General features: G+C 37.2%; 5 protein-coding genes across 6 annotated transcripts; 4 read left to right on the forward strand and 1 right to left on the reverse strand.

Moving 5' to 3' along the window:
* The first annotated feature begins 211 nt into the window (after positions 1–211).
* Positions 212–3,216, forward strand: LOC145908632 (uncharacterized). Its single transcript, XM_082995950.1, has 8 exons — positions 212–358; positions 455–550; positions 906–1,041; positions 1,154–1,330; positions 1,580–1,679; positions 1,896–2,050; positions 2,280–2,449; positions 2,785–3,216. Exons 1-8 carry the CDS (start codon positions 212–214, stop codon positions 2,974–2,976), a joined length of 1,173 nt encoding a protein of 390 aa, XP_082852076.1. The 3' UTR covers positions 2,977–3,216.
* A 1,633-nt stretch (positions 3,217–4,849) lies between these two features.
* LOC145909401 (uncharacterized) lies at positions 4,850–7,549 on the forward strand. Its single transcript, XM_082996792.1, has 8 exons — positions 4,850–4,996; positions 5,093–5,188; positions 5,340–5,475; positions 5,625–5,801; positions 5,915–6,014; positions 6,472–6,626; positions 6,963–7,132; positions 7,358–7,549. The coding sequence occupies exons 1-8, from the start codon at positions 4,850–4,852 to the stop codon at positions 7,547–7,549; spliced, it is 1,173 nt and encodes a 390-aa protein (XP_082852918.1).
* A 1,028-nt stretch (positions 7,550–8,577) lies between these two features.
* On the forward strand, positions 8,578–15,778 carry LOC145908158 (ATP-dependent zinc metalloprotease YME1L1-like). 2 transcript variants are annotated; one of them, XM_082995356.1, is made up of 16 exons: positions 8,578–8,675; positions 8,802–8,939; positions 8,994–9,141; positions 9,231–9,292; positions 9,399–9,576; positions 9,652–9,735; positions 9,991–10,158; positions 10,537–10,689; positions 11,058–11,190; positions 11,936–12,114; positions 12,424–12,576; positions 12,904–13,055; positions 13,323–13,404; positions 13,668–13,789; positions 14,106–14,189; positions 14,489–15,778. In XM_082995356.1, exons 1-16 carry the CDS (start codon positions 8,643–8,645, stop codon positions 14,741–14,743), a joined length of 2,124 nt encoding a protein of 707 aa, XP_082851482.1. In that variant the 5' UTR covers positions 8,578–8,642; the 3' UTR covers positions 14,744–15,778. The 2 variants fall into 2 exon arrangements, with proteins under 2 accessions (XP_082851482.1, XP_082851483.1); XM_082995357.1 differs by having other exon boundaries at positions 9,994–10,158.
* Positions 15,779–17,253: 1,475 nt separating this feature from the next.
* On the forward strand, positions 17,254–20,178 carry LOC145908566 (uncharacterized). Its single transcript, XM_082995865.1, has 7 exons — positions 17,254–17,304; positions 17,465–17,627; positions 17,925–18,008; positions 18,411–18,539; positions 18,777–18,913; positions 19,193–19,480; positions 19,691–20,178. Exons 1-7 carry the CDS (start codon positions 17,268–17,270, stop codon positions 19,876–19,878), a joined length of 1,026 nt encoding a protein of 341 aa, XP_082851991.1. The 5' UTR covers positions 17,254–17,267; the 3' UTR covers positions 19,879–20,178.
* A 926-nt stretch (positions 20,179–21,104) lies between these two features.
* LOC145909402 (uncharacterized) lies at positions 21,105–22,980 on the reverse strand. Its single transcript, XM_082996793.1, has 6 exons — positions 22,882–22,980; positions 22,620–22,726; positions 22,374–22,502; positions 21,982–22,127; positions 21,462–21,758; positions 21,105–21,292 (listed from the first exon to the last, which is right to left on the reverse strand). The coding sequence occupies exons 1-6, from the start codon at positions 22,978–22,980 to the stop codon at positions 21,105–21,107; spliced, it is 966 nt and encodes a 321-aa protein (XP_082852919.1).
* Positions 22,981–24,153: the final 1,173 nt, after the last annotated feature.

The raw sequence follows: 24,153 nt of genomic DNA on the forward strand, positions 1-24,153 counted from the left end.
GTTCGGGTTGTGACGATTTAAACAGTTTACCTTAACTACGTGTCACTGATAATGACACTGTCGCGCCCCCCAATACATGTACGTCAGGTCAGTTTTATGGTAAATCCCATTGACCTTACAGTACAATAACACAAGACGACCCAACGGCAAACGCATATAAAAAGTCGTTCAGTAACCGGGTCAGTCTACTCTTCTGTTAACGTCTAAAGAGATGAAGCTCCTTGTTGTATTGTTGGTTGTGGTGTCATTAGCCAGTGTCTATGGCCAGGGTTCAGGTCTGAAATGCGTAACATGTCATGGAGCTTCTTCTTTCGAGGAATGTGACAGCCAGGGGGAAAGACAATGTCACGAAAATCAGGTTTATTTCACTTTAAAATATGCTTGTATACGTTTACTTTCATAACACGGGCAAACTTTTAGCATAACTATAATTCTTTAAAACATTGCTTTTCAGAACTCTTGCGAAACAGTTGTGCGAAGATACAAGGAAAAACTTTTTGTGAGCAAGGGATGTAAGCAGACGATGGCTTGCAAAAACAACCAAATGCAGGTGAAAAAAATGTGGACCAAATTTACAGATAAATGTTTCCGGTTATTGTACTAACATGGAAAAGTTACGTAAAAGAAAGTCATTTGTCGATGTGTTGTTTCTAAAATATATATATACATATATTTCACTTACAATTCAGCATCGTCAGTATTACTACAAAAAAAAACATAACGACTGAGGATTTCTCTTATATAACTTGGTTAAACAAATCAGAAACAAAGTCCTCATGGCCCATAAGACTGTTAAAAGATTCCTATACATATTTTAAGAGTTCTATCTCTAACACAGAGAAGATACAAATTCTGTGTGTAAACATACGAAAAGATCTACATTAAAAAAAAACATTTAAACTCAGAACGGCAAACCATCTGGTTCGTCCACTCAGTGTAACGGAGACCAAGAAAATTCTTTCTGTACGTGTTGCTGTGAAGGTGACCTTTGCAATGCTGGCGCTGCCACGTGTTTTCCAGATTCCATCAACCCTTTCCCAAGTAAGTTCTTTTCAGAAAATCGGCAAAAAGGAAGAAATTTAATCAACATATTGTGTCAGAAAATAACCACCTGCGAAAAATATTTTTTCACATTATGAATGTTTGAATACAGCTGGTAACGACTGCCCAGCCCCACCGACCAAGTTTCCTCATGGAAACATCAATTGCGAGGGAGGAATATGTAAATATGAATGCACTTCACCAACATACGATGTTTGGCCAGCAGGAAGAACACAAAACGTCTGCGGTGCAAACGGAAAATGGCAATTTGAAACTCCTTGTTGTGCACGTAAGTGATAAAGTATAATGTCAAGGAATTGTTGGCTGCCTGTTTATATATATAAGGTTATAAATGCTGTAATATAAGCCAACCGAATGAAAGTTGCGAATCTAGAATTATAGTAATCTATAGTTACTTCACAGCACTGATGATGAGCACAGCGGTGTTCGAAACGTTTGCTTATAATAGTTAGCATGTGAGCTCCGCTTTTCTATTCCGTGTAAACTTTTTAGAATTCCCCTTACTTATGTGTTTCAGGTCCATGTCCACCCTATTTGTTGTACGACTCAGCCAACCTTTACTCTGTAAAAAATGAAACGGTTGCTCTCATGGCCCGTACCTTGGAATCATTTGTACCGTAAGCTGCAGATACAACCTTTCAATTTAATATTGACGAAGTTGACCAATTAGTTTTTAACCGCATGCGATTTTCGCGAAGAAATAGTGTTCGATTTTGAATTATACGTGAAAAGTTTGCATTCAAACAATATCATGTCCTTTTTTGTAAAAGCTATTGTGTAATAACCCCAAAACTAAACACATTGCCTTGTATAAGTTTGCTTTTCGTTTGCAGAACCACAGATATCGGCCCCGAATCAGTGATGATGTCATCTTTTATGTTCGGTCCGGAGGTGTTTGAAACAACTGTTATCAACTTTGACGATTACGGCGGAAATGCCACACAGTTATACGAACTCATCTACGCAAAAGTTCGTCTCACTGAAAGTGGTAAGGAGGAATTTTATTTAAAAAAAGTATTTATTATTCAGACCACTGGTAAGACTACAATATAACCAGTATTATTGCATTAAAACTGCGATTATTGTTGGATGTAATGAGGGGTTTTAAGATATTGTTTCGGTACGAATTGATCTCCTGACAAGTATCTCTTACATATGCATTGAACCATGAATTGCGTACCGAATATTTAATCTTCTATCCTAACTCTACTCTATAGAGATAGTCAACATTGGCGCCGCCATTCAATACGCCGTCGACAATCTATTCATGGCTGAGAAAGGCATGAGGGATAGTCGTGTGCCCAAAGCTATCAATATCTACACAGACTCTAACGCAGCTGATGACGTCATGACCGCTGCAGAAAATGCGAGACGGCTCGGATACTTGGTGAGTGTGCAAACAGAAAACAAGTTTATTTTTATTCAAATGTGAAAAACCACATGAATTCTCTACCACCATGCTCGCTTACATAAGATCACGCAAATTTTCAACTTTTCTTACAACCCATTTTTACCCACAACAAGTCTTTTAAGAAATTATTTTGCCTGCCTGATAAGAATGTTTGCATCGATAAATTATTGCTCTAACAAAAAGATAGAAACCAGGACACTGATAAGTGTTGTTATGTTTTCGCATGGTGTAAAATGTAGAAGAAGGGATTTGAAACGTGTTTTTATTTCTTTATGTGCAGGTTTTAATCAAGTTATAATGTATATTTGTAGGTGTATGTGTTCTTCTTTGAAAGAGAGGGCGTCGTAGCTGACGATCAGCAGTTATTGGACATTACGGGCGACGAGACTCATATTTTCAAATTCGGTTCAGATTTTGATGCTTTTCCACAATCTTGGTATGACGACATTGTCAATCATTTCTGCAACGATCCGTGCGATCACGTGCTCCACGATAACGAATAAACACATTTCTAGCAGTTTGTTAGCAGACACTGTAGGGCTTTTCTGAAAATATGTTATTTGGTGCAAAATGTTGTGTTATCCGGATGGTGCATGAATAAAAGGGGACGTTTTCATATTGAAATGTTAATGAAATGCAACATCTACAATATGTTCATAATAACGATGAAAGAGGAAAACTTAGCATTGTTACGATATATGCCACTTGGATTATACACAGATTTTGTTTATTGTATTGTGTCTCGCCAAATCTTTAAAGCATCCATTAACTACACCCTTGTCAAAGGCAGAAGTCTTGAACGAACACACAAGTGCACTTATGCCCTTTATATTCTGTTTGTATTCTTTGGTGTGTGTATGTGTGCAGATACTCTTGTGTTTTCCTTGCATTTTCTTTGTTTTGTGAAAGTTTGCCAGTTAATAAAAATTTCCAATAACTTCCAGTGCGTTTTTTGCCGCAATCTCGGAAAAACCAGTGTTCACATTTAGCAGAACTTTTACATTCTTTTGACAACGAATTGTGGAGATGCGAAACTCACAAATCGCTACACGCGATCACTAATATCTCAATTCTAGAAAAAACAATAGGAAAGTGTTTATGAAAATACGTTTTTGTCGCTTTTTTTCACTGATCGAACTACAGTGATTTATTGCAGAAGATATAAATAAGATTTGCGGCAAAATAATAAAATATCGAAATTTCACAGAAACAGTTGCGCCAATGTTGCATTGAGAAGTTTCGTAACTTTTGCGATGATGAATTCCCCGGGTTGTTAGTGGGTCTGGCTTTTCGGTGAGATTCAGGTCTAAATACACGCACTGCCACTTTTGCGTCGTATTTTCCCTTTTAATTCTGACTTAGGTTATAAATGTTTGCAAAATACTAAAACCCGATCGGTTATTTTAGAGCCATAACTTCGGAAATTATGAGACGTCTCGGCATTCGTATACTGTTTCTAAATTGGGTTAATTAGGACTGTTTTTCCCCAAATAAATCATTTTCTTATATCAAGTCGTACGAAACTAAACAAAACCATAGAAAGTAGTAATATAAAAATAAACTTGGGTGCAAAATAAGTGGAGTTAATAACTTTGAATAAAAAAGCCAAAGCTATAGATGCTGTTTATCATTTTAAGTGAACGTTTCGAACCTATACTTGGTTCAGGTAGTAGTACTGATGATCAACCAAGGTTCGAAACGTTTACTGAAAATGATTAACAGCATCTTAGCGTTGGCTTTTTATTCAAAAATAAACTTATTTGCAAGGTACGGTAGTATTTTATCAGCAAAATCAAGTGACCCACCTGGACAAACGCAAACAGTACAACCTTGTCAGCCTTCTTGAAAGGAAACAAGAAGTGCCTTTTGTCGCGTGTTTAATCAATTGTTTATTTGATTTCGTGAATTATCGCAGCTTTATTAATCTTCTTTTTTAACTTTCTTCGGTTAAAACAGAGGCCACCCCAATGTACTGCAGACAGCAGTCGAAATATAGGCTTCGTTTTTTATTATATGAGAATAACATATAATCATTCACCCCAAAAACATTTCCCACAACGGGCTGATCACATCCAAGATGTTGCAAAAGTAGTATATTGTTCGTACAGATACAAAACTCATTAGATGTTGCAGTTCTTGAAAGTCAACGCACTACCCCGGGGCGTGGTTTCTAATCGTATTTCACAAATATATATTGGTAAGTACGTGTCACTCAAAACGACATGTCGCGACTCCGATACACGTTTGTGCAGTTAGGTCGGCTTGTAAATACTATTGACCCGAGAGCAAAAGTGACACAACGACTGTTTTCACACTAATATAAGGTTTGTCATCAGTGTCTGAGTCCAGTCATTCTTACAGCTTGCAGGCGCAGAGATGAAGCTCCTTGTTGTATTGTTAGTTGTGGTTTCTTTAGCCAGTGTCTATGGCCAGGGTTCAGGTCTGAAATGCGTAACATGTCATGGAGCTTCTTCTTTCGAGGGATGTGACAGCCACGGGGAAAGGCAATGTCACGAAAACCAGGTTTATTTCACTTTTAAATATACTTATATACGTTTACCTTCATAACACGGGCAAATATTTGGCATCACCATTATCTTTCAAAACATTGCTTTTCAGAACTCTTGCGAAACAGTTGTACGAAGATACAAGGAAAAACTTTTTGTGAGCAAGGGATGTAAGCAGATGATGGCTTGCAAAAACAACCAAATGCAGGTGGCTGCCTTTATAACGTTTATAAGCCTTTGGATAAATGGTTGCAGTTTTAGGTGGATCAACATAGCGAGAAAACGATTTTGTGCTATAAAAATTCATTAAATAAACTTATCACTGCAATAAAAAAAACACAAAATATATTTAAATATAGAACGGGAAACCAACCAGTTTGTCCACTCAGTGTAACGGAGACCAAGAAAATTCTTTCTGTACGTGTTGCTGTGAAGGTGACCTTTGCAATGCTGGCGCTGACACGTGTTCTTCTGGATCTGTTACTTCAATACCGAGTAAGTGTAATAAGTTCTCTGCCTGTTGCTATTTTTTTAGCGGAAAAGATGGCATATCTATACACGTGTTACCATGTTTATGCTTATCGTCCTGTATCTGCAAAACCTAGACTGGCTTGTTTTTTTGACAAATGAATGTTTAAATACAGCTGGTAACGACTGCCCAGCCCCACCGACCATGTTTCCTTATGGAAACGTCAACTGCGAGGGAGGAATATGTAAATATGAATGCACTTCACCAACATACGAAATTTGGCCAGCAGGAAGAACACAAAACGTCTGCGGTGCAAACGGAAAATGGCAATTTGAAACTCCTTGTTGTGCACGTGAGTGTTGTAAATGCCCAAAGTAACAATGTGCGAAAAAAAAACTTAAAAGAAATTTTTCCTGTTCAGTAATGCAACGTTGCTGAAATTTTTGGTATTTGGTTGTGTTTCAGGTTCCTGTCCACCCTATTTCTTGTATGATACAGCCAACCTTTACACTTACAGACAAGAAACCATTCCACTGTTGACTCGCGTACTGGAATCCTTTATTCCGTAAGGTTTGATTAGTTTTTTTTTTATAGGCAACCTACAATTGGTAACCTTGATAATTTCAGGGTTAGTTTCACCAAATTTGGTGGAAAGAAGGCGTTGAGAGGTGTTGCCGAAAAATCTTGAGTATTCTTGAGTTTAAGTTGTATCATTTCATTTCTTGTAAACATTTTTCGCGGTCTGTTTGGGCTTTGCGGCACAATCACCTCATCAACCAATTACATTTCTGCCACTTGCTCATATGGCTTCATTTTTGTTCACAACGATTGGGTCGCAAAAGTTTTTGCCTTGTGGTTTTAATCTCTAAATACCTCCACTCCCGGCAGATTTGTGGTAACCGCCTACGGTTTAAAGCTGTCGTAATTACACTTGCTATCACGACGGGAAAAAACAAAATTATCAATTATTATCAATTTCTAGTAACTTACGATAAATTTTAAACAAAACATGTTGTTTACAGAACTGTAGACATCGGTCCCGAATCTGTGATGATGTCATCTTTGGTATTTGGTCAGGAGGTACGTGAATCAAGCATTGTCAACTTTAACGATTATGGCGGAAATGCTACACGGTTACATAACCTCATCAGAACAAATTTGAAATTTACTGAAAGCGGTAAGGTGCAGTTTTACGTAGTATTTGAGATGTATTTTGTCTGGTAATCATCAAACAGGGTACATATTTTGTCTAAATGCTGCAATTATAAACGGGTTGGTGATTACAACTTGCGCATGTTGTAAATCGTACCTGTGCATCTTCCTATTGGATACAATTATAATTTACCTATAAACATTTTTTTGTTTTGCTAATGACGATCAATACAACATTATGATGCAAAAGAATTAAAATTGATAGTTGCATGATAACATTAGAAAATGATTACTTTACAATTGCTTCAATTGCTTTGAGCTATGAATAATATACTCCCATTCTTCTTACATTCATGTGTAGAAATCGTAAACATGGGAGCCGCCATCCAATACGCCATTGACAATCTACTTACCAGTGAGAAAGGCATGAGGGACAGTCGCGTGCCAAAAGCTCTAATCATTCACACAGATTCCAACGCAAGCGATGACGCCAAGACCGCTGCAGAAAATGCGAGACGACTCGGATACTTGGTGAGTAAATTTCAAATGTGAATTGGTTGGTGGTAAATATTGTGTTGATTTCTGCCTGACCAAGCTTTATTTACAAGCGTATCTTAAAAACCAGAAGCATTATCGTATCAGCATGTTGGCTTAGATTATGCAAAAAATTAATGGTGAAAAGCAAAAAATTATTCACATGAAGATAAATGGAAAGTTGGTGAAGGGTGTCCTACAATCCTGCTTGTCTCTTTGCAGGTATATGTCTTTTTCTTTGAAAGAGATGGGGTCGTCATTGATGATCAGCTTCTATTGGACATTACGGGTGACCAGAGACATATTTTTAAATTCGGACCAAATTTCGTGAATTTACCACAATCTTGGTTTGACGATCTTACCACACATTTCTGCGACGATCCATGCAAATTCGTGCTCCGCGATAACGAATGATGTGTTTTTTTGGCACTCCACGGAAGTCATACGAAAACGCGAAATCTTGACGGACTGTCAAATCAGTTACCATAATAAAGCTTAATGGATATAAAATTTTTCTGCCGATCGTTGTTGGAATATTTGATTTGAGTCCAAGCCACAACAAACCGTTTTTACTGTGTTCTTTTTTCGTATGCATGTGTGCCAATGCGTTATCTTTTGCTGGGTTTAAAATATGACCAGATAATAAACATTTTCAATCAATTTCAGTATGTTTTGTTTGCTGTGGCCTTAGCAAGCCCGAATGCATACGTTTTATCCTCGTACTGTGAGATAACTAATAGTGACGTGCTTTATTCAGACAAATAAGCACACGATGATTTGTTACCGATGCAAAGACAAGCATAAAAGTATCATATTACGAAAAGATACGAAGCAAAGTTTTAAAGTCTATGAACAAAAATTGTAAAATTTAAAATCATAGTGGTCTTTTCCAGCCGATATGGTGTTGTACTGAGTCGCTGCATTATAGTACTGATGATGAACCCAGTGTGTGTTCGAAACGGCTACTAATATGATCAACAGCATTTTAGCTTTGACTTTCATTTTTAAAATTTTTTGCTCCAAATATTTTGCACCCAAGTATATCTGTTGCTACAGTTGTCATAAAAGCATTATTCGGAAAATCTTATTTAATCACTGTTGCGTCATTATTTTGCTCTGGCGGCTTGGTCTTTCTTGATTGAGTGGTATCGGTCTTGACGGTTACGTTAAAGTGTGCGATTCTTCTCTATAATAAAGTAAAACGTTTCCTCAGTTGTGCAGTTTTTTATTGTAATTTGTGAACAGCTGTATGGCTAAATAAAAAGAAAAGAAAAAATATTTTAAGATCTAAATACGCTAGAGTTTACAACTATTTTGGCTAAACATGCAAATTCGTATTGAGCAAAGAAAAAACAAAAGGTGTTTAGACGTCACGTCAAGCAAGCACTGTTACTTTAATGATAATCTTTCGGGATTAAAGTCGACATATTTTTTGTGTATCTAGAAACTGCCAATTGTTTGTCCACCAAGTTGTGAACAGTGTAAAAGATAACATCTACACTTGCCAATGTTTTGTGTTAACTCGTCTTTGAATCCCCAGGTAATGACATTTATTTCGTATTTATAGGACCAATGTGTACTGTACATAGTTAACATTGTAGTACACCTTACGTAAAAATGTCATGCATAAATCCTAACATTGGCAAATGTGTTTGTTCAATTTCAGTTGTTTCTTCCTGCAATCAACTCTGGTTTGCAGGCTGTGCGTCATGTATCACCGTTTTCCACACAAGTTGGTGTCAAAAATCTCCACAAAGTGGAAGAAACAAATAACAAACGAGATGACCATCAACAATCCAACAAGGTTTGAACAATTTTCCCAGTTTGGCCAAAGCACTAATACTTCCAATCTTTTTAGATACCCTTTTTACCGAGTTACTTAGATCGGATGATGCCGCTTACTACACTTCTTAGCAGTGGTGCTGTTCAACATATTACCCACATAACAAGTGTGACTTCTTCAGAAACAAAATGGATTAGGAAACTTCTTGGCCATTCAGCATCTTGTAAGTTAACTAAAGAAATAATTTTTTTTTTGTCATTACATTTGTAAACCCTAAACTAGAGCTAAGTAATATGCATTTGTTATTTGCAGTAAATCTTCAAAGTGTACGTCACTTTAAAACTCCGAGATCAATTGCCAATTCAAAACCACAGGTACACAATTATTTAAGCTTTATGAGCTGATTATTTAGTGACAATTACACTTATTGACATTTGTATATGTGCGTTAGGCAACTTTACTTATTTTAACTCAATTTAGAAAAATGTTGAAATGGTCAGCGGAGAAACAATTAATGAAAGTATCCATAGTCTGTTGAAGTCCTATGACCTTCCAACAAAGAATGCCACCATGCTTCGTCTTGGTATAGAGGAAGGCCTTCAGATTGCAAACAAGAAAAAGGCCTCTGAAGAACCAGAAACTAAGTCATTTGGGTTTGGTAAGTTTTATGTAGAAATTACGTGGTTTTGGCTGGACTGTTTTAAATAATCATAACACTTATTTTTCGTTCCAGTCGGTAAACCAAGGTATCTTACTGACCTGCTATTGTTGGGTGTTGTGATATATTTCGGGTACAAGCTTGTCCAGAAGTTTTCAGGTATAAAATAATATTTTTTTGAATAAAATTTTACATTACCAGTTGTGTTTGTTGGCGAAGTTTACACTAATCTTTGGTTGTAAAACTGTGCCTAATCTTTGATTGCTAGAATGTGTTGCCATCACTTGGTGTCATTTTGATGTGTTAAATCTATAATATACCATAAAACATTAAATATATAAATTAAGAAGATTGAAAAATTATGAAATCGAAGTAACGGCATATTATATTAAAAACTGTAACTGAATTTCAAAGCAGGCAACATGAAAGTGTTTAAATCGACTGCGGAGAATGGAATTATCAGTGATGTAAGGTTTGAAGATGTTTGTGGAATTGATGAAGTAAAGGAAGAAATGAAGGATATTGTGGATTACCTTCGTGATCCCGAAAAATACACAAAACTTGGAGCAAATTTACCTAAAGGTATGTGTATTTAATTTCAATATAAAAACACTGATGCTTAACAAGACGCACCACAAAAAATTAAAATGCTAGCAATATTCAATGCACCATGCCAAAGTATAGGAAGCACTGGTTTGTAATACAAACACAGTTGGTAGAACGTTGAGCCTGGTTAGCCCAGGGTCGTGAGTTCAAACCTCACCGGAAGCTTGATTTTTCAGATCTCGCTCTGACTTGTCGGGAAAAGTGTGATTGCCAAACATAAAGGGCCTGGGCAGTAGGGCGATCCGGTCTGCTATGCGAAAGCATTGTATTACGCAAAAGTAAACATTAGAGACTTAGTTGTTAAATATAGATCACTACTATGCAATGTGATAAAAAAAAATTTTGTATTTGAAGGAATTCTCTTTGTTGGACCTCCTGGAACTGGTAAGACCCTGCTTGCCAAAGCTGTGGCTGGTGAAGCTGGTGTTCCTTTCTTCTATGCTTCTGGATCGGAATTTGATGAAGTTTTTGTTGGTGTTGGTGCATCTCGAATCCGCCAGCTGTTTGGTTTGTTAAATAATATTTTTCTCTTGAAATCTTTCTAGAATTAATATTAGGTTGTGTTCAATCACTTAAGTTCATTTGTAATGTGTACACTGTTATATTGTACCAATTGGATCAGTTACTAATCAACCTTTTCACTTTAATTTATCTGCACTTAAACTTCATCAATGTCACCTGTTGACTATCAACGTTTTTTAGGTTTTTTATGGTCTTTGTTTCACGCCAAGCAGTGTTGTAATAATCTAAACACCACTTCTACATTTTCCACTGCAAATTATTTCACATTTTTTTGTCGAGTTTAAGCCTTTAACTGTTACATAAAATTTCCTAAATAAAATCTGCGAGTTGCTTGAATCACAATTTATTTGCAGAAAAAGCTAGAGCTCAAGCTCCCGCCATTATTTTCATTGATGAAATTGACGCTTGTGGCAGCAAAAGGTCAAACTCATCAAAGCAGCCATTCGCACGACAAACCATCAATCAGCTGTTGCAGGAAATGGATGGGTATGTTTGTTTGACACAAATAGATAAGTTTAATTGATATGTGAACAACAAACCAATTACAAAAGCAACACAAAAAATAACATAGAATGCCTGTTATATTTATGTCAATTAGATATTGGACTTATTGGTTTATATTTCTGTAGACCTAAAACAAAACTGATATGCAATAAAATATAAGAGCCATAGTGTTCATTTAGCTGCAGATAGTACACTCACTGTTTTGTTGGTGCAGCTGGTCACTGCTGCCCTGAACTAGCTGGCAAGCTAGCCAGGAACGGATTCCTCAACTTTGTTGTGGTTTAATCCGCTCATTGTAACAGTCACAGGCTACACTGACAAGGCCTTATAGTTTGGTGTGTGCATTACTGTCTGTAGCTCAGTCTCTGCTCTGGTGTTTTGGCTGAGAAGTGAGCATCATTAATACCTAATTCCTCATTACTTTGAAATTACTGAACATGGTGTATAATTGTGGCACCCTGCTCAGTTTCATGCTGTGAAAATTAGGACAAAACAATCACCAAATTACCATTTATAGATTTGGTTGTTGTCCTAGGAATAAAATCGAGGCCCATATCAAGTTAGCATTAACATTTGATGTGGATGTTTTGACAAAAAGTGATGTTTTTATCATTTTTTCAAATGTTGTGGCTGACCTTGAAAATTAGTTTAATTAAATTCAAATACAAAACAAGGTGTCTGAAATTTAAAACTCCTGTTAACTTGTTCCAAATATTTGTGCAACCAGATTCGCTAACAAAGAACACATAGTGGTGTTGGGTGCCACAAATACAGGAGAAATACTTGACAAAGCTCTGACAAGACCAGGAAGATTCGACCAAAAAGTAAACATCATGTTGCCTGATATCAAGGGGCGTAAGGAAATACTTGAATTGTATATCGGGAAGCTGGATGCCACTGAAGGATGTAAGTGTTTTATTGTGATAAATGATGTAGTATTGTTTTGTTAGCTGGTCAGTCATTACTCTTGTTGGTCTCGTATCGGCAGGGATCAAGTGGTTCAAAACTTGTAAATGCTTGAGAAACACACTGGTTCCTTATTTTTGCTTGAATAAAATTTTTTTTTTTTGTCACCTATTAATTAAACGTGAAATTAATTTCTGCCTTGCCTGTTGTAAGTGCTAACGTTTGGTGATTTATCATCCTGATAATTTGTTTGTCATTTTAATTTCTTGATAGTTGCATTTTATATTTTATTGGCCTGATTTTTTGTAGTAAACGTTGATCGGATTGCATCACTAACTGGAGGGATGTCTGGGGCTGACATACACAATGTTGTCAACCAAGCTGCTCTTCATGCTGCCAAGAACAACAAAGAAGTTGTTGATCAGGAAGACCTTGAATTTTCCCTCGATAAAATCAGAATGGGTAGGAAGCAAAAACAAAACAACTCATCATTTCAGCAAATGAATTTAACCACAGTTGAATATGTTTTTTGGTTAAGTCCTAAAGTTGGTGATTTATCAATAAATAACATTACTAAAAGTGGACGTGGTTTGTCATGTTATTAACTAATGAACAAAATATTTTGTGGATTATATTTTTATTCAATGTTAAATGCACACATTATTCAAAACTGTTTTGCTGTAATTTTTAGAACATACTACTTTTTTAGTATATGCTGAAGTAACATACTGTATCTTATCATTTTAAAGAATTAGCAGCAAACACTATTCTTTAAATGTCAACAATTAGGTCCAGAGTTGAAAACGAGAGTGCGCACAGAAAAAGAATTAATGACGACCGCCCACCACGAGGCAGGACATGCACTCATCGCATTCTACACACCAGCTGCACAAAACATTTACAAAGCAACAATCAGACAGCGTGGTCAGGCACTTGGTCATGTAAGTGCAATTTGCACCTGTAATAAAGTGCTTATGAATTCAATGAAGATGTAACCAAATATGTATTCAGTTTATTGTAAAAGTCTCGTTTTTTACTTATATGCAAGTTCCTTGTTTATAGTTCAAAAACCTATTTTGTGATTAAAAAAAACTTAAATTCACAAATTGCTTGTTGTTTTTTAATGTGTCAACTAGTGACGTGGTGTTTAGTGATCAGCCTTCATACATACTACGTAAAATACCAAGCACATGTTTAATCACATTCAGGTGTCCACGATACCGACAGTAGAAGAAGAATTGTCACAATCGAAAGCCCAACTTCTTGCGATGCTTGATGTATGCATGGGAGGTATATGATATTTTCAGCAGTTATAAAGTTCAAATGTCTTCCAAGTTAACAATTTTCATCAGCGATGGAGGTCCACAGGGTTACAAAAGTAGGCCAGGGGGTCTGTGGACCCAAATGAATTTGGAAACCTGTGTCTGTGTGTTACTATTTACTAAAAGTATACTTTAAATCGAAACATGTCTGTCTGTGAAAGTCTGTGCCAATTGCTTGTTTAATTGTGCATTCTTTTCCAAACTTGCATTCAACAATAATTCCAATTATAGGTCGCATAGCAGAAGAACTTCTTCATGGCAAAGACAAAGTGAGCACAGGTGCAAGTTCTGATATATTGAATGCAACCGGGATAGCTTACCAACTTGTCTGTAAATATGGAATGTCTGACAAGGTAATATTGTATTGATAAGTGAAGCAATTTATTTCCCAATTTCATTCAGAACTTTAAGCTTATTAATACCGCAAGTCATTTGTTGTTATGTTTTTTCTGATATATATATATTTCACCTACAAAAAATCAGATACTAAGTCTTTGTTGCCCATAAGAGCAACTACCAGTTTTGTTTATGGACAAAGGGACCAGTGCTACTGGTTGAATCTTACAAAATGTACAAAAATAAATTAGTATTGTTTTTTCTTTGACCAAACTTTATTAACGATCAACACTTATTGAAAGTTCTAAAGATTCCATGGTATTGTTTCTATAGCTTGGACTAATGACATATGATCTTGAGCATTTGAGTCAAGAAACGAAACGAGTTGTGGAAAGTGAGGTGAAAAGTATTTTGGAGGTAAGCTCCCTCTGGTGAAGAATACATTAAACCAACATTCAATATATTTCATCTTCAAGTTAAATAGCTGCACGGGTGAGACCTGCTGGGTCTGTGGCCGTCAGTGCAGCTCACTATACATAAAAAAACTATTGCTTCACAAATGAAAAATACATTGTTTTTGGAAACTAAGAAAACAATTTTTGTAATACATTTATTTAAATGTTCTGTATTTTAAATCAAAACTATCCTTTTGTTTTAACTCCATTGCTCAAAAATGTTTTGCACGACCATAAATGAAAAAACGTCCTTTTGCGCAGCACTCGTACGAGAAGGCCCGGAAAATGATCACGTCGCGTAGCAACGAACACAAGCTCCTCTCGGACGCACTGATCCGTTACGAAACTCTCACCATGAGCGAAATAAAACTGTTGTTTGAGTCACGTGACCTCCAAAAAATCGCCGCTGTTCGACAGAAGGAAGAACGTGCCAAGATGATAAAAAAACTAGACAAGACGATCACTGTCACTGCCCCTGTTATCGACTACGTTCCGGCCCCTGAGCAGGCGAATTAAACGCTTGGTCCTGCGTTATTTGTACGTGTGGGAAATGTACTTGCGGGATATGGGATTGGAAATGTTGTTTATTGGCGACTGTTGCGCGATATTTTGTAAGACACTGTGCAGTCGAAGATAAAATGCCCTTTTTGCCCCCTTGCTTTTTATGTTCTTGGTTTATTTTAAGACAATTTTTGGGGGCCTTTGGCGAGTATGTTTCGTGTTAGGAAAAATACCCAAATAACCTGTTTGATTTATAACTATGTGAATGTGGATACAAGATTTACAAATATTTTTCCCAATGCGTTCTCGCCAAACCTGTTTTGTCTTTACTTTTGCGCCAAATATTCTCTGTGTATTTAAATAACAGGGCAGAAAAATGGATTTTTTTTGTTAGTTGTTTTTCACTGAAAAAGCGCGAAAATAATTTCGTTCTTTTACGAATCCGATTTCAACGTCACTACATCACTGGATCGCTTGAATGCAATAAGGTACTTTACGTACGTTGGTCACAAATACCATGCTGTGAACTGAATGCGTGATAAACCAATTTTTTTGTGTTTTTCTGTCGCGTAACAATTTTCCAAATGAAAAATATGTCGTTCACTTTTGTTTCCTGCGTTGTTTCGTTTCTATGTGTGTGTGTGTGGCAACCTTTACCCCAAATGTGTTCTGTCAATTCGACTCGTCTAAACCATGCTATGAAGGCAATGCGTACAGATATTTTAAAGGTACTTTAGATAGAGCGTGCCTACACTGGGTTCATGCCGTTACAACATTTCTCCTATACTTTGCCTTATCTTCCTCGACGATTTCTTCTGTCATGCTAAAATGCATTTAATGGGATTTTCATTTGTGTATGTGATTGTAAGTAAGAGGGGAATATTTGATACATTGTGTAGTTACATCGAAATCATATCCCTCCTATCACGCATTGCAAGGAGGAAAGTTAACGTGGATTTTCAGTTGCTAGTATATATGTTTCTTCCGACGCTAGATGGCGCGGTAGAGTTAAAAAAAGTCTTAATTTGTAACATCAGTCAAAATGCTTTATAAGGGATTCATGCACAGGTTAGCGTGGGTTGAAATCCGATATGGACAAACAACACTTCTTTATATTATTTTTTTAATATCATTGCACTTTTTACCCAAAAATTTATTAGTTTCGTGACAAACTTCTAAAGTGTGTGCAAAGTTTATGATATATGGGACAAACACATTCATTTGCTGTAAAAAATAACTGTGATTCTGTTTGAATCAAAACGAGGATGTATTTTTTTTCACGCAGGTTCATACAAGACCGTATGGCGTACGTTCAGAAGGGGAATTTCGGGTCATTCTTTGTCGCCAGGTTTGCGTAATATCTGGAAAATTACCTCGCCTGTCATGGAAAAGGAAATTGCGGTTTTATATGAGATGATCACATCCGTCCCAGGTACCTTAACTAAACCCTTAGTTAACCTGTTCAAAGGTGGAGGATTAAACCAATGACTAAGCCAGTTCGTGCACATACTCAACACCTCTTCATAATCCCCATAGCTGCAAGGTTCATTTTTAATTACTCAGGGACTTTTAAACTGCTGATCACCTGTTAGTTATTGACAATCTTTTTGAAAAATTTCCTGACTGTTTTAGAAATTTCCTAATCAGGGCCGGTCCCAAGCACATGTGGCCACATGCTGGTCACGTAGTTAGAGGGGCTTGTTTTAGTTTAAATAAAGGTCGAACATTTCCTACAACCGGTCTGAATTCACATATGATTGAGAAACATATTGAAGTTTTCATACGAGAATTTTAATTACGCTATACTTCTGTTTACTAAACATAAATCATTGGAAAATATTTTTCCAAAGAAAAACAATTACGTCAATCTTTGAAGTTAAATACATATGAGTTATGTCCGAAATTTTGTGGCATTTGCTTTGCTCCGAGTTCAAACATGGATTATAATTGTCTGTCGATCGTCATGGCGCTTTAGCTTTTGATTCAATCTAGATTGACAGATGAACTGTTTGTTTGTTGGACGACCACATAATGTTATCATTCACATTAAGTCCGACAGAACAAATAAATTCAATGAACGCTTTTGTTGCGTTCTCCAACACACCCAACCCATCTAGGTCTATTTTTGACTTTCGGGCTTTGAAAATGTTTGCGTTTCGCAAATAAACGTCACCCCTGTAGAAAGATTTTTGCAACGATGCAAAAAAACGATTATAATCGTGATTAATGGCAATTAATTTAAATATACTAAACCACCTATTGGACATTTTGAAAATACAATCTTACAAGAATTTCTTAATTGTATATTTTTTTGAAAACAGCAACCGGCACCCTCTATAGATTGCTCTAATACATTAGGGTCAACCACTTTCAGCATTCAAACAAATTCTTTTTCTTTAACATCACGTAGGTATAAAATTACCACATTCTGCAAAACGCGGAAGTAAGCACGTCTCCTGGTATTACTCATTGGATTATGCCAAAACAAAAAGGTGTTACGCAAGTTAGCACATTCTTCAAGCGTCTATGCGCCAACAACATGGACAGGAGTTTCGGAGTGATACTGATCGCTGCTGGTATGTAACAAAGTACATCTTCTTCCTACCTGTGGTTTAAATAGTTAAATGTTATGACAACGAAATACTGCTAAAAGCTGTGTACATTTCTAATAACGTCAAGTTTTCATACTTTAATATTCAAAACACGGTAACGCGGTGTGATTTTTGGTATGAACAGCTATATTAGCGGGAGTCGATGGCCATGGTAGATTGCTTGAACCTCCAGGAAGATCATCTTTATGGAGATTTGTAAATACTGACAATGCATTGAAACCCTACGCCAAAGACATTAAGCCAAACTACAGCGACAACCAACTGTTTTGCGGCGGAAAGCAGGTAAAGCGAAATGCATTGAACTAAAAACTAATCGCTTAAAGGCCGTAACTTGATCTGTTTTGTACCGTAAACCCAATGTGAGGAAAAAACCTGAATTCCGCAAAATTAACGCTTATCGCCCAAATACAAATACTACCGGCCAATACTTGGGTACACAAGCTGAAGTCTGTCTTAATGTGAACGCTGTGAGCGCTGTGAACGCATTATTACATGACATATTCGGTTTAATATGAACAAAAATATCAAATGTGTATTGTTTTAGGCAATTATCGTCCGATCACAATAACATGACCTATGTACAGGTGCGGCGTCTGCGGGGACAACTGGGCGGCGACAGTAAAAGATAATGAAGCAGGTGGCAAGTACGCTCTTGGCATTATAACAAGGTAACAGAGCTTTGGTTGCTGCATAAAAAAATATTGAGGGTTTCTGTTGGTTATTCTGTTGCAAACGATGAAGATCCATCCAACGTTCAACGACCTGATAAAATTTTGAAATGGGAGGATTTTTTTTCCTTCAAAACGTGAAAAGACATAAGCTATAAGGAATCAGTCGGCCGTTAACTTTTTTATCCCAGTCGTCACATTAACTTTCATGGGCTTCCGCGGAAAAAGTTTTTGTTTTCCGGGGGGCGGGGAAGAATCGCCCCACCCCCTCCCGACGCTATCTTTAGTTGATACAGTACATGGGAAACTGTATGCATTTTCCTTACCAATCTATTTCATAATCCGTTGCAGGAAGCAGGCATTGTTACCAAGTTTGACACAATTACCCTTGTCTGTCATTAGAAATTACGAGATGGGACAATACATTGACGTCACTGTGCAACTCACCGCAGCTCACAAAGGATTTTTCGAGTTTCGTCTCTGTCCTTGGAACAACCCCCAAACTTCCATCACACACGCATGCCTCAACAGGTAAAACTCATCAACCGTTTCCAGGATATATTAGCAATGAAAAGGCGTGAACAATTTTGTTAAGCGGTCAACATGACCCCAACATTCTTTAATATATTACTCGGAATGGAGAATTCTAATCATTCGGTGTTAAAACAATAATATATTGCAACCCCGAAAACCTTCACTCCGATACTTGTTAATAAAATCAGCATGCGCCATTTGTCTTCAAGTTCTCCCTTTTCTCTATACACGCAGGCATGTACTCCAGTTCAAAGACGGTACCACACGATATTACCTAGTTGGACGAGGAACTGGCATACACAACCTCCGACTGAAGCTTCCAGACGATGTTATATGCAGCCAATGTGTTTTGCAATGGAGATATCACACCGGTAGGCTAGGTGTCTATAACCTGCTGTCATCCAGGACAATTTGAAGTTTAGGTTTAAAGTGGTAGATGTCTTTTAATTGGCATTGTACAGCGTTGGTGGTATACGAGTAAAACTATTCGCGCTTTCATTTGATTCAAGTCGTTTGCCAACAAGATCTTCACCAACTTACTCAATACTTCAAGCAAAATCAAATTGATTTTGTCTTTTGTGCCACTCAGAAGTCGTGAAAAATAAACCTTCGAATAAGCACAAACTGTAACAAGATAATTTAAATGAAAGAAAACTCTTGGGGAAGCGACGCGGGAGGAACTGGAGTTGGTTACGGACCGCAGGAGGAATTCTACGGTTGCTCTGATGTTGCCATCTCTAACAACGGTGGCTTGCCTCCTGCACCCACCACCAGAAAACCAACAACTTCAAAACCCTTAATCGCAACCTCCACTGCTGCTCCGATACAAGTTAGCACAACCACTAGGATAAGGCAACCCCAACCACCGCCAACAACTTCTGGTCGAATAACCACCACTGAAGAATGGCTCGAGGGACCAGGGGACGTTGAACCTCCTTGTAAGTGTTGCACTTTACTGAAGTACTTTTAACTAAACCCTAAATGATTGTTATCATAAAATATGTCGATTATTTCAAAACAAACTGATAGAGTTTGTTCGTTGTTGCCTTCAAAACTGTAGCAAAAACGGTGTTTAAACTTTTAACTGTTCGCAGCTTACATAACAGCTATATACTATTGGCTCCATGGCTTTTGCATTTGAATTTCAGCGATAGACTGCAGCACTACACCCAAAGGCCCTTTTTACTTTTACACATGCAATCAGTTCTTCCAGTGCGTTTATTCCTTCCTTGATCCGTATATTTTTAATTGCCCCGCCGGAACTGTGACAAATGCGAACGGAAGATGTGATCACCCTCGAAATGTGCCGCCACCTTGTGGTACTGGAAAGGCTTAACTACGACACTTCTTACTTATATAATGATTTACAAGACTTAAGCTTTAAACACAATAATTATCACTAATTAGTAGCCTAATCATTATGTACTTGTGATGATTTTTCATGTTAAAAGCTTCAACGGTAAACGGTTGGTTAAAAATAAATGCTTGGGAAGAACCGTTGTAAAAAGACAACATAAAAAATCCCGTTGTCTCTGGGTTGTTTTTAGAGATGTGAATATTGTCATGTCATGATGTTTGTGTTTTGACTCGATCATCTTGTATTTTAATATGTTGACGATGTCAATACATTATTTGCTGTCTCACTGTTAAATGTAAGTAAAATAAAAGGACATTGAAATGAGCATCCAACCAAATCTATTTTTCTGCGTTAAAGTATCATGTTCAGTGAAGCGTAACACCCGCCAGATTCAAAAATTTCTGAACAGACAGGCAAGAATATTTTCACATAAATAATACTAAATATGCTGCTATTGTTATTACTACTGCATGCCAAGCAAACCGAGGCAATATAAAGTTGAATCCAGGTTATTTTTTACTATGCCACGGTAAGTAAATATTTTATGTTGAAAGTTCACATCAGGAGATGGTATTTAAGATAAAAAAGATTATTGTGGTGAAAATGGTCAATAAGTTTTGCCATTAAGTTTGAAATATAACATGCATATGTATGGAGCTTATCTTATATGTTGGGTGCTGTTGATAGTGTACAATATCTGTTCTAAATGTCATGTTTTGTTGTGAACCTGTTGCAGCCCAAACCCACAAACTGTACTGTCACATGAATGTTTGGTTTTCGGCAAGACTTCATTACAATTTATAATAGAAAGAACATCCCACCACAAAAGGAAATACAGTGAACAGAAACTTGGTAAGTTCATTTTGTTTATTTCAAAGTTGTTTGCTGCGAATTACATAAATAATAGGTTTATTGTATTTGAAAATTAATTTTGATAACACTTTGAACAGTAACTAAATTACAAGTATAGGATTTACAAACAAATGCACAAACTACGTATATTTTGGATGTAAAATAACAGGTGCAAAAACACAGTGAATTTGGTCACAAGGCAAAATTTTTGGAACACACATATACAAATTTTGACTAATGATTCATGGAACACATAAAGTAACAAGGCATAGAAAAATGGTGCAATCAACAATACACACATAATTGTGAATTTTCAAACTCACATATACACAACACAGCATCAACATCATTTTTTATGGCCTAGTTCCACAAGGATAGGGAACCTGATATGGATGTTTGCACCTTCCATCGTACATGTCACATACAGTGCCCTCAGCACACATAAAAGTGAACGGAGCCTGGTCGCTGTGCGCGCATATGTAGAAAGAGCTGCAGTCCCGGAAGACGGGAAGGTTTCGTTGTGTGGTTGCACAATCAATTTCTGTTAAGCAAAAAAGTCAAATTACTCAATTGCTTGTGTCTAAGAAGTACTTGTTTGTGGTGTAACGGGTGATAAAAATACAAAGCAGCACGACTGCTTCGTTATACGAGCAAAAATGTTGTCAACTTGTATCTAATTTTTGTTTGAGCAAAAATAACTGTAATGTTACCTGATACTGGTTCCGATATATGCGGTCTCGATGTGGTGGTAGTTGGGGGTGGCGCAACAGTTGTTGTGGACAAACTGATTCCAGTCGCTGGTGCGTTGGTTGTTGTCGAAGATTGTGGTGCGCCGTTGCTTGTTGAAGTCGCAACGACTTCGGTACTGGTTGGGGTTGGAGATTTGGTTGTGGTTGTTGGTGGATCAGATCCGTCATTCAGGATGGCAATATCGGAACATCCATAAAATTCCTCCTGGTCTCCGTATCCTAGACCTTCTCCTTCCTCATCCACTCCCCACGAATTGCCTGACACAAAATTTGTTAAATTGTGCGTGCTTTGTTAAAAGTTCAAAAATAATTTATGTGAATTTAGTCTGTGTGCACAATTAACTTTTCATGTCAGGGTGGCTTGGTTCACTGATCCGCAGTTTAGTTTCTATTACTTTTATACGAGAAAGTGGTTGTTTTTTTGAAAGCTTTTAATGTCTGTTTTTTTTGCTTTTAAAACAAACACGGAATATAACTTCACCTGTGTGGTATCGCCACTGGAGGACGCACTGTTGGCAAGTTACGTCTTCCGGAAGTTTGACGGAAAGAACGTGGGTTGCTTGTGCTTGATCGTGATCTTCTGGTAGATACCACCTTGGGCCGCCTTTCTCGATATCCAACAGATGTCTGATGCAATAAGTATTGTTTTATGGTATGTTCTATCAAGGCGAAGTGTTTCTCAGCGTCTTACATAAATTGTAGTAATTTTTAACTTTGTGTGGTATGTTTTATATCCATTCATTTGATTAAAGTGCGTTTCTTACAGCAAAACCTTGGAAATACTGAAAACTTAAACCCCATCGCCAAATTATTTGAAGATAAAAATCCTTCTTATTTCACCACATTTATTGGCTATCCTGTAGGTGGGTTTACCTGTCGAGGCATTCATGGGTGACTGGCACGTCCACGTTGTTCCAAGGACATAGGCGGAATTCGAAGTAACCTTTATGCTCGGCTGTTAATTCCACCGTCACCTCGATGCTTTGGCCACGTTGGTAGTTTCTTAAAACGAAGGAACGCTTTTTTTGTTACTGCTGTATTGACCCCCAGACCATTTTAAGTAATTTGAAATTTGTTAGAATGGATTTTACTAACTAAGCTTTATGTGATTTGACTTACCTAGTTATAATGCCAAGGGCGTATTTTCCACCAGCCTCGTTGTCTTTAACCAGGGCGTCGTACGCATCCCCACAAACCCCACACTTTCCTCCGTTATCAATTTGCGTCTAAAAAAAAATTTTTTAGTTAAACCAAAAACTGATAGAAGCGGAATTTAGATTAAGAACGACTTAAGATTTATTTTTGATTGATATAGTTTTAATTTACATATTTATTTTTTTGCATTGCGAATAATTGAAGGCGCCAGGTGTTGTACGTTTACCTGTCTTCCGCCGCAAAATAGCTCGTTGTCGTTGTAGTTGCTTTGTATGATGCTGGCAAAGGGTTTCAGCATTGGGTCAGTATCTTTGTATCTCCACATGCTTGAACGACTCGGAGGTAAAAGAAGTCTCCCGTGAGCATCGATGCACACTGCCACAGCTGAAAGCATGTAATAAACTCTTTTTATATGCAGAAACTTTACAATAATTTTGCTTAAAACTAGGAGTATTTTAAAAGTTTCTATAAAAATTGCTTTTATGGGAAAGTACTTAATAAAACAAGCACTAAAAAGTAAATTTTTCTCACCAAAAATCATGACGATTGCGTAGGTAATCTTTTCCATGTTGTACTCTTGTTTTCTTTGTAAATCTTGTTGCTGGTTCGCTTACGAATGTGATATGCCCAAGCCCTGTACCGTCTCGTCTTATATACACTCCCATGCAGTGAGAAACGATCTCGGTCACCACGTACACTAGATACATTGTTTGTTGACAAGTTGCTCCAATATTTGCACCGTGGCAACGAGATATTGTGCCCTGACGTCCATAGTGTTTGATCATTACGCTTCAGCGCTACGCCTTTCTCCGAGGTCAATCCAGGCCAGTGTAAGTTTGCTTCAGAGAGCCCGCCTCGTCGCTTAGCAAACTTTGACGAGCTCGTTAAACTACAGAGATGGACGGGAGGTCAACAAATGTCGGGAGGCACTGACGTAACGGTGTCCGGTGTGTGCGTATTCGCTGTATCTGTTTGTGTCTGATTTAATTGCATGTAATTGGTTTGAAAGGCGGAAAAAAGGTGAGACTGTCGCGATTTGCAGGGCCTCGTGTTGTTCTGGAGGCTGTGGTTTGTATGGAGAATTGAGTTGTTTTGAGCTTTTTTGTTTGTTCGTTGCTGTTGGCAATACGTTTGGTACAGTTTTAAATGCACTAGTAGACGATTGCCGCTTCCCACGTTATGTGACGTTTTATTTTAACGGCGCTTCTCCTCACGTAAAAATATACATGACGTTTTGTTCTGCCGAATCTCCACCTTTTATGGTAACGTTTGAAACATTAATTAGTTAGAACTTAATAATTTGCTTGAACGGAAGTATTTTCCACTCATTATAATAAGCTTCTGATTGCATGCATTTTATTTTTTCCTTGAAAGAACTGATAATATACTTTATGTTGCATTAATGGCATGCTAGCAAAAAAAGAGACAAATATTAGTAAGAATATTGTTTTTAAATGTTAAGTGTTTTACGTGTCCTAGTATTTTAGAAAGGTTTAGC

This window comes from Ascidia mentula, chromosome 7 (genome assembly GCF_947561715.1).
Source record: "Ascidia mentula chromosome 7, kaAscMent1.1, whole genome shotgun sequence".
Lineage (NCBI taxonomy): Eukaryota > Metazoa > Chordata > Ascidiacea > Phlebobranchia > Ascidiidae > Ascidia > Ascidia mentula.

Bases quoted from the DNA above. Each gene is read 5' to 3' on its own strand.
- LOC145908632 (XM_082995950.1), top strand. From the start codon at position 212: ATGAAGCTCCTTGTTGTATTGTTGGTTGTGGTGTCATTAGCCAGTGTC. The intron at 551-905 runs GTGAAAAAAATG...ATTTAAACTCAG, and splicing joins GCAAAAACAACCAAATGCAG to AACGGCAAACCATCTGGTTC. The intron at 1,331-1,579 runs GTAAGTGATAAA...TATGTGTTTCAG, and splicing joins TGAAACTCCTTGTTGTGCAC to GTCCATGTCCACCCTATTTG.
- LOC145909401 (XM_082996792.1), top strand. From the start codon at position 4,850: ATGAAGCTCCTTGTTGTATTGTTAGTTGTGGTTTCTTTAGCCAGTGTC. The intron at 4,997-5,092 runs GTTTATTTCACT...ATTGCTTTTCAG, and splicing joins GGCAATGTCACGAAAACCAG to AACTCTTGCGAAACAGTTGT. The intron at 6,627-6,962 runs GTAAGGTGCAGT...ATTCATGTGTAG, and splicing joins TTTGAAATTTACTGAAAGCG to AAATCGTAAACATGGGAGCC.
- LOC145908158 (XM_082995356.1), top strand. From the start codon at position 8,643: ATGTTTTGTGTTAACTCGTCTTTGAATCCCCAG. The intron at 9,142-9,230 runs GTAAGTTAACTA...TGTTATTTGCAG, and splicing joins TCTTGGCCATTCAGCATCTT to TAAATCTTCAAAGTGTACGT. The intron at 14,190-14,488 runs GTAAGCTCCCTC...CCTTTTGCGCAG, and splicing joins AGGTGAAAAGTATTTTGGAG to CACTCGTACGAGAAGGCCCG.
- LOC145908566 (XM_082995865.1), top strand. From the start codon at position 17,268: ATGGACAGGAGTTTCGGAGTGATACTGATCGCTGCTG. The intron at 17,305-17,464 runs GTATGTAACAAA...TGGTATGAACAG, and splicing joins AGTGATACTGATCGCTGCTG to CTATATTAGCGGGAGTCGAT. The intron at 18,009-18,410 runs GTAACAGAGCTT...GTCTGTCATTAG, and splicing joins GCTCTTGGCATTATAACAAG to AAATTACGAGATGGGACAAT.
- LOC145909402 (XM_082996793.1), bottom strand. From the start codon at position 22,980: ATGTGGAGATACAAAGATACTGACCCAATGCTGAAACCCTTTGCCAGC. The intron at 21,759-21,981 runs GTGAAGTTATAT...ATTTTGTGTCAG, and splicing joins CCAGTGGCGATACCACACAG to GCAATTCGTGGGGAGTGGAT. The intron at 21,293-21,461 runs GTAACATTACAG...TTTGCTTAACAG, and splicing joins TATATCGGAACCAGTATCAG to AAATTGATTGTGCAACCACA.